This window comes from Ictidomys tridecemlineatus, chromosome 2 (assembly GCF_052094955.1).
Source record: "Ictidomys tridecemlineatus isolate mIctTri1 chromosome 2, mIctTri1.hap1, whole genome shotgun sequence".
NCBI classification, from domain to species: Eukaryota; Metazoa; Chordata; class Mammalia; order Rodentia; family Sciuridae; genus Ictidomys; species Ictidomys tridecemlineatus.
In genome coordinates, this window is record NC_135478.1 from 3,563,447 (window position 1) to 3,580,692 (window position 17,246).

Genomic DNA, 17,246 nt, shown 5'->3' on the forward strand with positions numbered 1-17,246 from the left:
ATTGCCTAGGCTGCACGGCACACACAGCCCTGTAGTCCTATTGCCCCAAGTGCCGCTCTGCCATTCGTGACTACATTTGGGGCGAACGCAGCTGAGGCCGGTCCTGACTGGCCGAGTGAGGTCTCGCGGGCAGCCTTTCTGAGCCCCAGTGATTGTCGTGTTGATCACCAAACTTTGGACACCTCCTTCCTTTTCCCCACTCACTGACTATCCACTGCCAGTGGACTCAGGCCAGGCCCTGTTCTGGTGCTGTGAGCTGACCACACACAAAGACGCAGCAGCCTGCCTTCCAGAAGCAGCCACTTTAGGGCCGAGACCCACGGTAAGCAAGAAAGATGCACAGAAGGAGGAACGGTGTGGCGTGCTGCCAGGGCAGGGAGGTTCCTGAGAAAGCACCCAGTAAGAAAGGGCTGAGGGTGAGTGGGCCGCCGTGGGGAGCAGCGTTCTAGGAGAAGGGCACAGCCTGTGCCAAGACCCTGAGGCAGGGCGAGCCTGGCGCGTCAGAGGAGGAGCCAGGAGCCCCAGTGACTAAAGTAGACGGAGGGAGGGGGAGCGAGGGAGGCCAGGAGGCCAGGAGGCCAGGAGGGGACGGCGGATCATGCAGGCACTTGTGGACCGTGGGGAGGGCTGGGGCTTTGACCCCAGCGAAGGTGGGAGCCATGGAGGCTTCTGAGCAAAGCAGTGCCCTATCCACCGTAGGACCTTGGTGGCTGCCGTGTGAGGGGCTGCAGCTGGCGAGGCTGGCTGGGAGTGGCCGGGCAGACGGTGGTGGGGTGGCGCAGGGGAGGCTCCGACTCTGGACCTTCCTGAAGGGGGCTGGAGAGCACTGGAGGCAGGCGTGGAGGAGGGCGGGGGGCAGGGGCTGAGCACCCGAAGGCACTGTTCCTGCCTGAGGCAGGACGGGGAACCAGGGTGGCGGTGGGGTGTCCAGGCCCAGCTCTGGACGGGCCAGGAGCTGGTTCGAGCAGTGGGTAGACGGGTGAGGGTGGAGCCAGGAGCCGGCGGGCGGCAGAGCGGGCGGCAGGAGCACTAGTCACTGCTAGGAGCCTGTCGTGCTGGCGGGAAGCAGGCTTTGGACAAGGGCACTGCCCGAGCTGGGACCCGGGGCGGGGTAAGGCCTGGTCTCCGGCTGGGCGATGGGGGAGCCAGGCCTGGTGGGAGGTCTCCTGGGGGTCGTGCGGCCCCTCTCTTATCCACACCTGGCCACGAGGGGAGTGGTCCCACCGGGCTCCCGCCAGGCCGAGCTGCGAGGCCACAGGCCCGACAGTGCCACCCGCAGGTCACGGACTGTTATAGCAGGGCGGTGGCTCCCACAGTGCCCCATGGCGCGGCAGAGCCTGGCCCGCGGGGTACAGCTCCATCATGCCAGCCCACAGCTGGACACCAGGTGGCAGCTAAAGGACCTTTGATTATTTGTTTCTTGATTTAAAACACAAAAGCCCGATGATCAGAACCACCCATCTAAAGCCCTCCCGCTTCCCCGGGGTGTGGAAACGCTAAGAGCACATCTTATTGGACAGGGACGGCTTTGCTGTGGGTCCCAGTGTCAGCTGGCCGCAGGGACACAGCCCCTGGAGGGGCCCGGGCGCTTCCTGTGCTGTGGCGGCCCACGGCAGCTGCTCAGTGGCGCCTCCTCCTCTGCCTCTTCCCTGCACAAAGGCTGCTCCGTTTTGTGCCCTGCCCAGTGGGGCCCACCTGGGCTGCCTCCTTTGGGGGTGCTATACGGTTTGGTTCTGCCTGGATGGACTCTTCCTGTGGGGGGCAGCTCCCTGGGCCTGCAGGCCTCCCGGGTCCCAGCCCCCGGTGGGGGGAGTGGGCAGCTCCCAGGCGCCCAGCTGGGTCTGGAGATGCTGCTTGTCTGACTCGGCACCGAGGAAGCATGGCTGCAGGCGCGCCAACCAACCAGCTCCTCTGGCAGCCCCCGGGGGGCCTGGGCACACGGAGGGCACTGGGTGTGGCCTCTGCACTTCCCACTCCTGCCCTCCAGTGCTGGGCTCCTCAGGGTGTTTCCCCTCTGCTTTGCTCGGTGCTGACCTGGCTAGCTCCCTCCACAGCAGACGGTGACTGGTGTCACTGTGTGGCCGCAGAACACAGGCAAGGTCTTGCCACTGGTGAGGCTCCCTGACCTGGCCAGGATCCTTGAGGGGGTGATTGCTGCGAGGCCACCTGACATGGGCCCGTCTCCCCAGGCCGGGCTGCCCAGGAGCTGGGCTGACACCCCGAGCACTTCTAGAAGGCCGCTGCCCACCACAGGAGCCATCCCAACCCAGGCAGCCCAGGGAGGCCGTGGTGAGCGCGTGTGGCCTGGCGGAGGACCTGGCGCACGACGGGCGGCTTATCTGCCCCTGCCCTCTGGCGCTCTGGCTGGCCAGGTCAAGATCCAGGCCGGTTCACTCCTGCCCAAGCCAGCGAAGAAGGGACCCAGGGCAGATCCCCACCGGGGCACTGGCAGGCAGAGTTCTCTGCCGGGAAAGTCGACTCAGAACCGTGCTGGAGGGAAGCAGCCCATCTTCCCACGGGAGCCAGAGAGTCACCTAGCAGCCAGGACGCGGGGCCGTGTGGCTGGCTGGCCACCTGTCAACCTCCCACGACACACGCCCACCCGCCTCTGCAGCGCTCTCTCCTCCAGGCCCGCAGGTCGCTGCTGCCCACCGGCTCCTCGCCTCTGCCCTTCCGCTCAGCATTCCTTCCTCTAGGCCCTGTCCAAGGCAGGACATCGTCCAGGGCCACCTCCACTCCCCCTGCAGGGGGTGGGTGCTGAGCTGGGGCCTTTTCTGTATCTATTTGTGCCTGAGCCCCTGGTAGAAGGACACATGGCTCTTGCCTACAGTGACAGGCCTCTGAGATGCTCCGGGGGCTGCCTGGAGCCGCTGGCCACACCTGCACCACCCACAGACCCAGCTTCAGACGTTTCTCTAGATGCAAGGAAGTCCTGAGTCATGGTCAGTGGGTTTGACCAAAGGTCAAACCTTTTTCCCTTTGAAGCTGTGTTCTCAGGAAAAAATCCTGTCCAGCAGCCGACGGCCAGAGGCACGCTCTGAGCTCAGGGGCAGGGGTCAGCTCTAAAATGCCACACCCCCTTCCCACTCCGGGCAAACCTCCGGGAGCATTTGAAGAAAAGTGAGAGGGGCCCCTGTGGGGACAGGCTTCCCTCCTAACTGTCCTGCCGTGGAGCACTAAGCCAGCCCCTCCTTCAGGCCTGGCCAGCCACACGGCTGCCCAGGCAGGGATAGGCAGGGCCTCCTGGACTGGCCTGAAGTCCGTTTCCTCCCCAGGGGCAGCGGAAGAGCTAGATTCAGCAAGAATAACTTGCTTTACACTTTCCTCCAGTCACCATTTCTGCAAAGAGCTGACCCCAGGACAAGAGCTGAGAGTCTCTGCGGCACTCCTGTCCCTCTTTCTACGGCTTATTTTAGGGTCGTTTCCTTTTTGATTTGGCACACTGCGGCTTACCTGCCAGGCACTGCCAGAGTCTCCAAGCTCAGTAGTGGCTGGCCCCAGGGAAGCCCAGGCCGCGTGCCACCACCAGGTCCCTCTATTTCGCAGTGCTGGGATGAACCTGGCCTCCCACGGGCCAGGCAGGCGCTCCCCCGGGCCGCACCCCAGCGCACGTCCCTGGCTGTGGGAGGTGGCTTGGCTGGAATTGTGTTCTGTCCCCCCTCCTGGCACTCTTCAGATGTCACCTCACTATTTGCTTTTAAAGGGTCTGGAGAGCTGCGGGCGGAGCGGGCGGAGCGGGCGAGCGGGCAGAGCGCAGGCGGACACACACTTACATGGCTGTTGAGTAAGCCGCTTTTGTGTGGTGTGATTCCTTCGCTTTTTTGGAGGTTTTCAATCGCCATTTCAAGCTAAAGAAAATGTGCAGAAACAAAACAAAACAAAACAAAGTGGAAGGAAAAAAAGGAGATGAGATGGTTAGCATCAGCCCCGACCTGCCTCCTGCCAACACCCAAACTCCAGCTCCTCCGACCGACTTCAGGAGAGGCTCGACCCAGGAGGGGAGGTCCGTCCACAGTGGCGAGCAGAGCCGAGGCCACCTCCTGCAGCACATGCACCAGAGCCTGAGGGACAGGAGCAGCGGAGCCGCCCCGCAGCCTGGTGCGGCATCCGGACACAGCCCTGCAGGTGCGCATGCAGACCAGATTAATACAGCCACAGAGGAAGTGTCAGCAAAGCCAGCGTCGCCGTCCCCACACGCCTCCCCCACCGCATCTGCTGCTCGGGAGGGTCAGGCCATCGCACGAGGGTGGATGGCCACGCTGACATCTGGGCCAGCCCAACTGGTTGCAAAGCCCAGAGCTGGATGCTTTGTGAAAATACCAACGAGGCCAGAGACACAGGCCCTGCCAGGCCCTGGGCCCCTGCAGGCCCAGAAGTTGACCCCTGACCACCTACGGATCCGTGCTGTGCAGAGAGGGAGGCGTGGAGGACAGACCTGCGGAGGGCCTGGCTACTGTGCGGGCTTCCTGGAGAAAGCGGTCTTCCTGGGGCTCTGAGGCCAGGCGGTGGGCACGGGGGACAGGAATGTGCTCAGAAGGACAGGAGGGAACACCAGCTGTGCCCAGTTGCCACCACATTTACACGTTTGAATGTGACCCCGATTCCTATGTGGAAGTTGGGTGTCTAGAATCTGCTGTGGCCACCGAGACAGGCAGGGGCTACGGGAAGGGCAGGAGCCCAGAGCTCCTCTCCACCCCCGGAACAGCTGGGGAGGCAGGGCCTCGGCGTCCCTGGGAGCAGCGAGAGGGTGGACTTCAGGGAGGGGTCCTGGGCTGGGGGAGGCAGCAGGCGATGGCATGTCCCTCGCCCAATCTGGACCACTGTGCTTCTGCTTTCTGTCATCAGTGACATGTGCTACCAGCCGGAGAGGATACCATGGTCACCCTGAAGGTGCCATGGAGCAGCAGGGAAGGCAGAAGGCGGACTTCCCCACCCCTCAGCCCCAGGCACAGCAACCGGGAGGCACACCACCTCGATGGCAGTGGGAAGGCACAGAGCTCCTGGGCCTGGAGCCAGCCTGACCTGCGCTGGGCCCGAGTGGCTCTACCCGCCCTGTCCACCCTCGGGAAGTGGCCCTGTGGGGCGAGGTGGCCTGTGCGTGCCCAGCACCAGGAAAGAGGTCACACATCTTCCCGCAGGCGGCCTTCCACGTTTTACTCCATTGTCTCCTCTGCACTATTAAAGTCGCCTGACACCCTGCCCCACTAAAGGAGCTCTTTAAAAGAGTTAAATCTATCGATATTTCCCATTTTAAGAATTGTGAAGGGAAATTTAAAAGTATCTATTAATTCACTTAAAAATAATAAGCCCATCACTGGTTAACATAGATAACCCTTTAAAATGAAGAATAGCTGTATTTTCCAAAGCACATGAGAAGAAAGGCTCGTTTCTGTCTCCCCAAGTCTCTCTGCAGCTGAGTAGAAGACGAGCTCCATGCCCGCATCTGCACTGTCACATCTGCTGTTAATTTTTAAAAAAATTTTTTAAATATATTTTTAGTTGTTGATGGACCTTTATTTTATTTATTTGTTTATATGTGGTGCTGAGACTCGAACCCAGTGCCTCACACGTGCTAGGCAAGTGCCCTTCCACTGAGCCACAGCCCCAGTCCACAGTCTGCTGTTTGAGATGCGCAGCCCTAAGAGAAACCTGACTGACTTGACGTTCCAGGCAATCCTGGACATCTTTACTTGACACTACACCAAACTGCGACAACTGGCAGTTTCTTACAGAGCTCTGGTATCCTCTCTGGCTGGTACCAGACATCACTGATGACAGTGTGGAGAGCAGTGACAGTGATTGGGAGACCAGTGTCTGAGATTGGGGTCCCTGATGACCTCAAGCTGTGGCATGCTTGGTGACTGGGAAGGTTTCTGTGCCAAGGTGTAGGATGCCTGGTTGCCATGGCAATGCTCTCCATGGGGGCACTCTGTTGCTAGAGTCTTATCAGCTTCGACCTTGCTCTCAGGCACACAGCTCCTGGGAATGAAGGAACTTCCTTGCTAAGATGACCACAGTGGTTTGTCAGTTCCGCTGCTCCTGAATCTGCCTGGGAATTAGTAACTTTAAACAGTGGACTTTGAGAGCTGCACAATGCCCCTAACACTGCACATTGAAACTGTAGAATGTAACTGTTACTAACTCTGCAACTTTCATGAATACAAAGAATAATGCTTGCATATTTTTAATCTGCTTAATGAGACATATAATAAAGATTGCTGGTGTAATTCTTTAGACCTGCTTCCCCATCAGAGAGCAGTGCTCCACCAGATCCCAGCTTTATCTTCAAGATCTGCGTGTGTGACTCTTTATTTTTTCTAATCTCCCATCACCCCTCATCAGAATCTGCCAGTTTGGCTGCACTGGTCAGTTGCAGCACTCCAGTATGGAACCTGACACCATATCAAGAAGCTCTTCACACTCAGGCACGTTACAAAGTGTAAATGACATCAGTGAGAAAGGCGGAGTCCTGAATAAATGGGCAAACCTCACTGTACCCAATTTTATCCAAAGTCTGGAAATTTAAAAAAGTTTATAGCAACCAAGTGGATCCTTCACCAAGAAATAGCTGAAACTTGGCCTGTAAGGGAACCTCTGTGACATCACTGGCTGACCAAATGGAAATCCCAGTGGCCCCCATGACAGCATGCACAGATTTCACAAAAGCGGTCCAGGAAGCCTGATAAACAGTCCACAACAACTACACAGCAATGATAAACCCTGGAGAGGACAGCAGATCCAAAATCCAGAGTTGCCCCCTTATTTATTTATTTTTATACCTTTATTTTACTTATTTATGTGGTACCACACACACACAAGGCAAGCGCTCAACCCCTGAGCCACAACCGCGGCCCGGGTTGCCCCTTTTAACATTAAAGATATCCAGTCCTCCACAGAAATCTACAAGGTGCACAAGCCAACAAGACAGTACGGCCCAGGCACCGACAAAAAGGGAACCAACAGAGCCACCTGGGGAAGCCCAGACGTTGTCTTTATGACACGAGGAGTTTAAGGCTACTGTATGTGCTCCAAGGACTCACAGAGACCAGGAGAACGCGGTCTTGCCACATAGAGAATAGCCACAAGGAGGCATTACAAAGAGGAACCAAACTGAAATCACAGACTTGAAAATCCATTGGAAGATACGATGGTTGGAAAGCCCCATATTTGATGAAAGACATGAATGCACACATCAAAAATCTCCATAAAGCTTGGGATACAGCATCTAAGACCTGGCAGGGATGGCAGAGAGAATGAGCCTCCAGAGCCCCCAGACAACTGACCAACCTCCCACCAGCTGTCTCACAGTAACCTGGGGGCTTCTCTGGGCCCCTTGCCCTTGGGCCTGGAGTGGTAATGAAGGAACGGGCTGCCCCTCTGGAAGCATGGAAGTCACTCTTTCTCCGAGCTCATCAGTGTGTGAAAATGAACATTCTACGTCTAATAACCCCACTGAGCAAGCCTCCTAGGGAGGGTCCCTCTGCCACAGTCCAGTGTGTCTCTAGCTGACAAGGGCATCACCAGCTGGGTTGGCCAGGATTTGTACTGGGTGACGGGGCCCTGCCTCCCGGGAGAGTCATCAGCAGTGGGAGTGGACAATGGTCCTGAAGACCCAGACAGGAGACCAGAGACAGGGGCCTGCTGTTAGGCTCGCTGCAGCTGACCATCTCTTCAAAACTACAGCTTAGCCACGCCACCCTAGAAGGAGCTAATAAAAGTTTAAACATGTTATGAGCAGAACCCTCAAGATTCTTATTAAAAAATTCAGAATGTTTTCACAGGAGGAGGGACAATTGGAAGATAAGGGCAGAGGGACAAATCTTAGAATTAGGTTACAAAAGGGAAAAGCCGACCTCCTGGTCCAGGTGGGAGGGACCCGTGGGGCTCGGGGCCGAGAGGACGGGCGACAGGCCTCCTTGCTCTGCCTGTCTGCACCTGCCTGGCCCAGGAGGCGTTGGTGGGGGGCCGGTGTGCAGCCTTTCAGGTTCACCTGGGCACTTCCACATTCGCCTCCTTGACTGGTCACTTTGGCTACGTGAGTTCAGAGTTCAGTGCTCCACGGCCTCCTTCCAAACCAGCCCAAAGCAGCTGTGGCGGCCCGGATCCCACACGGCTGACTTCCCAGGACCCCCTTTCCAGACGCCAGATTCAGCCTTCAATCCAGGGTTGAGGTGAGGTGTCAAGAGGCAGGACAAGGTGGGGCCCTTGAGGGACCAGGGCTCTCCCCTGGTGACTGGACTAGCCACTTGTGGGTTAGCGGTCACCTTCACAGTGGGACTGCCACCAGGGCCTGTTTGGCCGGATCTCATGCTCTCTCTGCCCTCACCAAGTGACATCCTGTATCATGCCGGTTCTCTGCCAGCATGAAGGCCATCCCCAGATGTGGGACTTGACCTCAGACCGGAACTGCGAGCCCAAACGAACCCCATCTGTGGTCGGTCCCGAGTTATAAGCAGCAGAACATGGAGTAAGAGCCAAACAGGAGACTTTGGTGCACGTGTGGTGGGTGTGACGGGTGGTGGCCAGGGCCAGCTGGGTGTTGGAAGCAGGTGGCTGCCCTGTCGACACAGAGGAAGGTCACTCCAGGTGACGTCGTGGCACATCTCAGGCTGGGTCCTGGAGAGCTGGCATCCAGCAGTTCTTTGGAGGTGCTAGGGATGGAAGCCAGGGCCTCGCACGTGCCAGGGAAGTGCCCACCGTGAGCCCACAGCCCACTGTGAATGCTGGGGTCGAGGACCAGGTTCTGAAGAAGACCCTGGGTGTCCTGCAGGCTGGCCGCCGCGGTCCCAGCTCTTCTGTACGTAACGGCTTCCTGACGCAGGCAGGAAGAGGGCAGGGCGGACTCGCAGGGATGCTGCACGTCGCAGCCAGGGCCTCGGAGCTGCAGAGAGGTTCTGCTTACAGCCGAGGCAGCGGAAGGACCAGTGTCCCCAGCAGGCTGTCCCTGGAGGAGCCGTCCTGCCATCTGCCATCAGGGCCACCCAGGAGTCTCGGAAGTCAGGACGAGTCCCCGAGGGAGGCTGCTGGGCCTCTCCAGTTTCTGGTTAATCCCAACATCCCGATATACTCTGCCAGGACTGTGACGGCGACTGGGACTCCTGGGCAGGACACGGCCCAGCTGAGCACCTGGCACACCAGGACACCCTGGAGAGAGACTGCAGCCCCTCCTGCTCGTGGCCAGACAGTTCAACTCTAGGCCCCTTTGTCCTCGCCAGCCTCCAGGAGCCCTTGGGGGGCTGTGGTCTGGCGTGGTCTCGTGTGTGGTCTCTGGGTCCCTCCGAGGGCAGCTGCCGGCTGGAGGGGTCCTCCTCAGGCTGCAGTGTCCTGCATCCTTCCCTGGACAGAGCCCCTCAGGTGGCTACGGGGCTCATGTGGCTAAAAAAGGACATCAGCAAGTTCCCACCCAACACTAGCCATCTAGGCCATCAGCGTGCCACCAGGCGGCCAGTCACAGGGGCTGCAGGTGGCCCTGCTTCAGTCTCCAGACTATCTTCAGGATTAATTTAAAGCCTCACGACACAAAGCCCGGGGTGAACGATGGGCAGGCGGCAGGGCCAGAGCGGAGCCTGGGCTTCTGCTGCTTCTCGGGGCGGTCCCTCCTCCTGCTCTCAGCTCCTGGACGGTCCCTTGGACCTCGGTGCTGTCCTCATGAGTGTCTCCAGGCCAAAACAAGTCAAGGGACGACGCAGTGTGGGCGGCAGTGGGGCTCCGATTCTCAGCTGGGACATGGAACCCACGGTGACTGGAGGGACATGTGGGAGAGGGAGGGAGAGACCACGCCTGCTCCTAGGTTTCTAATTGGTTTAAAACTTCAATTATTCCAGAGCAACTGGGACAGCCGTGGGCCTGGGAGGCAGGTCCCAACAGCACTCGGGCTTCCACAGGGCTGCTGGAGAGGGCACCCGAGGCTGCTCATGGGGGGACCGTGGCCCCAGCCCGTCCTACTATACAAGCTGGTGCCTGATCCAAGGCCAAGCCTGCCCCATGCATGGACGTCAATGCAGGCTGCGAGGAGAGGTTCTAGTCAATAAATCCCAACAAGTCCCTCCCGGCCAGTCCTTGAGGCGCGCCTGGCCCCCGTGGCCACCCAGGCTCTGGCTGCTGATGGGGCTGGGCACGAGCTGGTACACCTTGGATGAGCAGCAAGCACATCCCACAGTGTCACAGCCCCTAGGAAGCAAGTGACTTCTCTCCAGGGCAGGGGCCAGGGCCGCGCCTGCCCTCAGCATGGGTTCTAGGAGTCACTCGGAGGCAGGAAGAGAGAGGACAGCAGACTCACAGGCCTCGCTGAAGTCAGGGTGACCCACAGACACCCAGACCAAGGGAACAGGGACAAGACCAGACTGTCACTTTCTAGCTGAGGAGATTAGCCTCACACCAAAATAAGAAGGCATTGCCTAGGTGACAGTCCGTCAGGGCGATCCCTCCTTCAGGCTGTGCAGGAGGGAGACGGCCACCCTGTCAGCTGGGAACGAGCATCTCACAGAATTCTACGTCTGTTCAAAGAGACACCCAGAAACTAGCAGTAGAGGCCCCGGGAGGACCTAGGAGTCGGCCAGGCTCAGCGGCAGGCCCAAGGCTCCCAGGCTCCCGAGGTTGCCCGGCAGGACACCCGGGCTTCCGGCCCCGCCCGCGCCGACTGGAGCCCTGGCAGTGCCAGGTCAAGAGGAAGGAAGGGGCACCCGGTGGAAGGGAAGGGAAAAGCGCTTATATTTTCAGACAATAAAAACAGAACGAAACGGTGTGTTCAGCAAGGCTGCAGAATACAACGCCAATGGCCAAACACCAGCTGCATTTTCATATTTAGTAATGAGCAGTTGGAAACTGAAATTCCAAAATTGCTATGATTCACAGTAGGTTCAAAACCATGAAGCTCTAGAAATGAATCTAAGAAGTACATGTAGGATTGGAAGACTCAGCATAGTGGAGATGTTAATTTCCCCAAACTGATGGACAGACTGGACGCAACTCATCAAAGTCCAGTGGCATTTCTGCATTTGTAGATCAGTTGACATGAGACCCAGAGAGGCTGGGCTGCAGCTCAGTGGCAGAGCTCTTACCTGGCATGTGTGAGGTGCTGGGTTTGATCCCTGGCACCACATAAAAATAAACAAAATAAAGGCATTGTGTCCATCTACCATCATAAAAAAAGATTTTTTAAAAAGGAAAGCCTCATAGAAACTTTGGGTTCACACACCAGCACACGCGCCGAGGGAGCAGCGCCATGCGATCACACGCCTCCTGCCCAGCTGTGGTGGTCAGGCCGGGGGCTGCTGGCGGTGGACAGGCACATGGATCTGCGGATCAGGGCAGGTGAAGCAGGTGGCCCACTGATGTTGGACAAAGGTATAAAAGCAATCCAAAGGAGAAAGGATGGCTTTTTGTTTGTTTTTATTTTTCGGCTTTCGACAGCGAGGCTGGGACAACTGATTGCTGTGAGCAAGACTGGCAATCAGCCTGTAGCTCCTGTCTTGACTTAAAGTGTGACACTACATCTTCACAGGACATCAGGGGACAAGGAGGCTGCAGGTGGGCAGAGTCTCAGGACACCAAAAGCACAAACCCAAAGAGAAAGACTGAGAAACTAAATTTGAGTAAAACTGAAAAACTTTTTTTCTGTACAATCAACATTCTTTAGAGATGACAGTGACACACCACAGGCCAAGGGGACTTCTGCAGAGCATCTCTGACAGGGGACGCGGGTCCAGGGCATAAGAGAGTCCTCTGAGTTCAACAGTAAGGGGACAACCAACTCCGCAAAAATGACAAAAACGACTTGAACTGGTTCGTCCCCAAGAGCCCACAGGAGAGGCAGGTCACACATGAGTGGCAACTGGCCAGTGTCACCTGCAGGAAGCCTCAAGCTGCAGACACAGCAAGGCCAGGCACGCCTCCTAGGAGGGACGACCCGGGTGCTGGTGAGGCAGAGCCCAGGGACTGGCAAAGCCACGCCTGCGCCTGCCTGTGAGCAGGACTCCCCTCGCAGGTTCCCACCCGAGAGGACACGCACGCCCCCACCTAGCCTGTGCCTGGGTTGGAGCTGCGGGAAGTGGCCCCCGGTGGAAGGCCACACACTCCAGTGACTGCCACGTACAAAACTCCTCGGCCACAGAGAACCAGCTCGCCTCCTCGCAGGGCCCCGCGGAACCAAGGCCCCAGCCGAGCAGGAGACGCTGTCTCTGCAGGTCACCCACCGCACAATCCCCTGTGCACGGCACCCCCCCCAAAATCACTCCATGGTGACAGGGAGCCGACTGGCGGTCGCCAGGGTGGTGGGCTTCTTGGGGCAGCTTTCAGTGGGTCTGGACGGAGGATGACTGCACAGACCGACACGTGTCGAACCCCGTGGGACCGTGCGCCAAGGCCAGTTCTACTCTGTGAGTTCTGAAAACTGAGCTTTGAAGGCACCCTGCAGGGTGATGGGGCTGAGAGCCTGCAGCTGTTCTCAGGGGCCCCCTCTGGGTCAGGGCACTTTGGCTGAGGACAGAGGCTGACCAGGACAACGACATGAAGGTGGCAGCAAGAAAACCACAGTGGCACCCCCACCCGCAGGGAGAGGCTTTCTCCTGTTCCAGTTTCACGAGAGCCAGTGACCTGCGATGTCCCCCGTTTTTTACCAACAAGGAGCTGTGGTTCAGGCAGCCTGCGCTACTGCCTGGGGTCCCCGGGCCGGTCTGCGTGGTGGCGTCTCCCAGGCCCGTGGGCCGCCTCCTACTCACCATCCCCGCTGCTGCCGTCTAGCGCGGTCTACCCTGCGGGCCGGGCCTCGTACATACCGTGGCTGGTGAGGACCGGGCAGTGTGGGCCAGGGAGTGTCGCGTGCTGTCCATTCCCCCGTGGATGAGGTAGGCTCCTGCGCTGGACACCAGGGGGCTCCCCCCAACATCCATGGTGATGCCCACCATGCTGTGGGAGGGGACTGCTGGTGGGGACGAGGCTGCCACCGTCACCTGGGCGCCCCCCGGGGCCTCGAAGTAGGAAGCCGCGCTGCTGGGGGCGAACATCTGAGGCTCCGGGTTGTAGGCGTAGGCCGTCCGTCTGCAGAGAGAGAGGAGTCACCCTGGGCCCTGGGCCACCGCACCCCGACCTGAGTGGGTGTCAAAGGAACCCAGCGGTGCTTCATGGGAGAGCTGCAGCCCACGCGGCCGAGCGGACAGAGCCATCCAGACGTGGCCTGTGAAGTGCAAAAGCGACTCAAAGCTCGAGGCCATCGACTCTGAAACATTCGGGACCACAGCCTCCCATGGAAACTGCTCAAGGCAGAGCTGTCAGTGGGGGGTGGGCACGCGTGGAAGGGCCCTGGGGGGACGCAGCGGCCATGTCTGTGATTGGGGTTCCACGAACCGACACCACGGGGTGAGAATGCACAGAGCCACGTGCACACTCACTTGTGGGTTTGCACACATGTGCTGCACACACGTGCTGCATACACGGACCGCAGATGAAGGTGTGTAAAGACCAGAGAGGGTGAGCAGGCTGACACAGCTGCCCAGTGTCAAGTCCCCAGCCTGGGTGTCCTGCAGTCACTCAAGATGCGCCCCCCGATGGCAAGCTGGGGCTCTGTGACTAATTTTGTAACTTCCTATGAGTCCATGATTATCTCAAACCCAAACCATTAAAAAATGAAATTGTATCATCAAAAGAATTTCCAGGGAGCCGAGCGCGCGCCCGACAGGCCTTCGCCATCCGGATCAAGGTTGACCTGGTGTGTCCAGACTCAGATGTCTTAAGTTACTCTTGGGGGATGCTGGTCATTAAGAAGGTGGCCCGTGGTCGTGTTTGCTTATTGGTGGGTAAAGGTCAGTGGCAAGGGCCCTCTGGCCTCCTGGAGGCGTACTGTCCCAAGGTGACATCCTGCATAACTCCAGTACAATGCTGAAACCAGGGACATGAACCGGGCACAGCCCACGGAACTTGTTTCAACTCTGCCAGCTTTACACAGTCACCTCGTCTCTGTGTGATTTGGGCCTTTGCTGTGGTGCTTTGGAAACCACGTCTCCATCAATCACAGCCCTGAAGCCACAGCTGAGGCCTCAGCACCGTCCCCGCAGGATGAAGGGACATCCAGACACACAAGCAAGCCGAAGGCCTTCTCTCTCCAGCCCATGAGCTCATAGGGGATGTGTGATTTTTCTGTCCCCAGCATCACACAGAGCAGAAAACTCTAGAAGTCCCAATCTTAAACTTAGAAGTTAGAGTTGTTTTGGGTTTTGTTTTTGGAGACAGATGTTTCTAGAAGTTAAAAGCACAAAGGTCTGTGGTTGGCTCAGTGTGGTGGCCACGCCTACAATCCCAGCGGCTCGGGAGGCTGGAGCAGGAGGATCACGAGTTCAAAGCCAGCCTCAGTAACAGTGAGGTACTAAGCAACTCAGGGAGACCCTGTCTCTAAATAAAATACAAAATAGGGCTGGGGAGGGCTCAGTGGTCGAGTGCCCCTGAGTTCAATCCCCGGTACCCCCCCCCTAATAAAAGGTCTGTGGTTGCTGAAACCTCCACAGGACTGGGATACTGCGATGTCTGGACGCTGGGCTTGATGTGGACAAGAGTCTGTGCACACACACGCAGGCGGGGGGGGGGGGGGCGGGCAGCAGGCCGCGGGGTCCAGGAGAAGGTACGCACATGGCTCCGTTGGCATAGACGGCGTCTCCCCCTTCCACGTACTGCACCTGCGCGGGGTACACGTGCTGCACGGGCTGGACCTGAAACAACACGTGCTTGGGTTACGGGGGCTTCCTTGCCGTCTGTTCCAGGGCACAGCCTTCCGGAGAACGCGAGCGCCTCCGCAGCCCCCCGCCAGCCGTGACACTGTGCTCGGAGAGACGGACATCCAGGACCCTGGGGCCCGCAGCCGACAGCTGCTATGGCTCCACAGAGCTGTGCCTGGTTTCTGGGAGCAGCTACGGGGCGCTGACGCCCCAGCTGGTGTTTACTTAGGGAACAAGCTCCAGGGCCAACGCATGCTGCGTGGTACCCCTGGGGAGGGGCAGAAGCCTGGGGGCCAGGTGAAATGCACAAGTGTCATCAGGAAGCCCTCCTTGCCCACAGACAGCTGGGGCCGGGGAAGCCTCTAGAGTCACACACTGGTTTTTGTGGCTCCTCCCTCAAGGCCCGGGGAGGGCCTGACAGAGGGAAGCCGAGGGCAGAGACTTTGCTGAGGCCCTGGGTCCCACGGAGCCTGCCAGGAGCCTCTGCCCTGGGACCTGCAGCCCTCTCCGGCTCCGGAGACACAGGGCCGACAGGCACCTTCCATGGCTGCTGGTGGGCGCAGGAACTCCGGTCTGGGGCAGGTCTGGCCTATTGGTGTTTTTGTAAATGAAGATTTTTAGGGGTTGGGGCAGGTACTGGGGATCAAAACCAGAGGGGCTTACCCACTGAGCACCTCCTCATCCCTGTTTATTTTTTGTTTTGAGACTGGGTCTTGCTAAGTTGCTTAGGGCCTTGCTAAATTGCTGAGGCTGATCTTGAGCTTGCCGTCCTCCCGCCTCAGCCTCCCGGGTGATGGGTTACAGTGCGCCACTCGTCCCACTGTCAACAAAGTTTTATTCCCTCTCGGCCATGCCCGTTTCTTACACGCGGTTTGTGGCGGTTTCTGCCATGGTTACAGTGACAGGGTTGAGTGGTCATGCCGGAAACCTCAGGCCCACAGGACCCAAAGAGGTGGTCTTTGGCTTTCCTGTCATCCGCTGACCGCCCCGAGCTCAGCCAGGGTGGGCGGCTCCCTTCTGAGGCGTGCAGCTGGGCAGAGCGTGGCCTCCTCCCCTGCCTGGGCTGCAGTGCTGGGGGTGGGCTCCATTCACAGGCGCCGGGTGTCCCCAGCTCCCAAACACGTGCTGAATTTACCAATGAACCCAAACCCACCACCTTTCTCGGCTTGATGCAGCGCCATCTGCAGCAAAAGCATTTTATAATTTTCTCACAGAGCTTCCGGAGAGGACAGATAGAAAGGAGCAGCCGCCCAGAACCGCCTGCCCTCAGAGCGCTCGGCCTCTGGGTCCTTACCTGCTGTGCCACTTGCTGCACTCTGGGGAGGGAGATGGGCTGCATCGGGGTCCCTTTGGGAGCAGAGCCCGCCGCCTGGACCAGCACCCTCTGGAAGGAAGGGAGAGAGCACAGTGAGTCGCGCCAGCTCCGCACCACTCCACGAGAGGACTCCACGAGAGGACTCCACGAGAGCCCCCCGCCCCGCTTCACCCCACTTGAAGGAAGGCTTGACTGGGAGGACGGCAGGACCCACGGCCGGAACGTGTGCAGCCGAAACATCAGCGATGTACACGAGCGTGAACACGCGGCCACGCACAGGCACACACAGAAGCACAGGCACTCCACCCGCCCCGCAGCTTGGCTCCTCAGCAAGGTGCCAAGGCCCTCCTTACACTGAGGGGACCGAGGGGACCGCTGGGGGAGGAAGGAGCCCTGACAGCGTCCACTCCCCAGCCCTGGGCGAGTGCTTCTCTGCCCCTGTGGCTGTGCAGGCCACGTGAGTGGTCTGTCCCACCTGCGCCTCTGCACACTGAATTCTAGAGCCAGGACTTGTGTGTGGGTCTCCCACCACGTGGGCCCCACTGCCCGACTCCGCTATGCAGCTCCCCCCCCCCCCCGTGAGAAACGAAGGGCCGAGAGGACAGAACTCAGTGCCCGCGAGAACCGGGGTTCTGGTGTCTTCCCACGTGGGCACTGAATGTCCCTGCGAGGAGGCCCTCACAGCACTACGGGGTGGTGATGAGCAGGGGTGCACTGTCCTCTAGTGTTCAAGGACGTCACTGCAGGATGAGCTGGGCCCTACCGCGGACACCAGTGCGCTGGCCCTGTGGACTGCAGCTCTCAGGACCTGGCTGGCCTCTGTGGTCACAACTAGAGACCAAACCATACCCATGGCTCAGCTGCCCACAGGTGCGGGGTCAGCTGAAGGTGGCCCCCACACGCTGCACGGTCTCTGATCGAGGTGACACAGCTGCTGTGCGGTTGGACCTGAGGACCTCATGCTCAGTGAGCACCGGACACCAACAGGCACAAAGCTGTGACTCCATTGACAGAAAATGTCCAGAACAGGAGTCCAGAGACAGGATGCGGACTCGGGGGAGCCGGGGGCCGAGGAAAGAGGAAAGGAAGTTACTACTCATGGGGGCTCATGGAATGTTCTAGAACTCGACAGAGGTGATGGTTGTACAATGCTGTGAATACACTAAAAACCACGGAATTTTTCACTTTAAAATGGTTGATTTTGTATTTTGTAAATTTCACCTTAG

The 17,246-nt window shown here is 58.7% G+C and overlaps 1 protein-coding gene and 1 long non-coding RNA gene across 3 annotated transcripts in view; one reads left to right on the forward strand and one right to left on the reverse strand.

Annotated features, from left to right (window-relative positions):
* Positions 1-17,246, reverse strand: part of Rfx2 (regulatory factor X2) — a 79,546-nt gene that overhangs the window by 17,439 nt on the left and 44,861 nt on the right. The window contains exons 3-6 of one of the 2 annotated variants that reach the window (XM_078034329.1): positions 16,000-16,089; positions 14,620-14,699; positions 12,777-13,038; positions 3,774-3,848 (exon numbers count right to left, since the gene is read on the reverse strand). In XM_078034329.1, the coding sequence (XP_077890455.1) occupies positions 3,774-3,848; positions 12,777-13,038; positions 14,620-14,699; positions 16,000-16,089 (507 nt within the window). The remainder of the gene's footprint in view (positions 1-3,773; positions 3,849-12,776; positions 13,039-14,619; positions 14,700-15,999; positions 16,090-17,246) is intronic. The other variant, XM_078034326.1, reaches the window with a different exon arrangement.
* On the forward strand, positions 139-17,212 carry LOC144371707 (uncharacterized). Its single transcript, XR_013431717.1, has 2 exons — positions 139-322; positions 15,920-17,212. It is a non-coding gene; the product is annotated as an uncharacterized LOC144371707 (long non-coding RNA).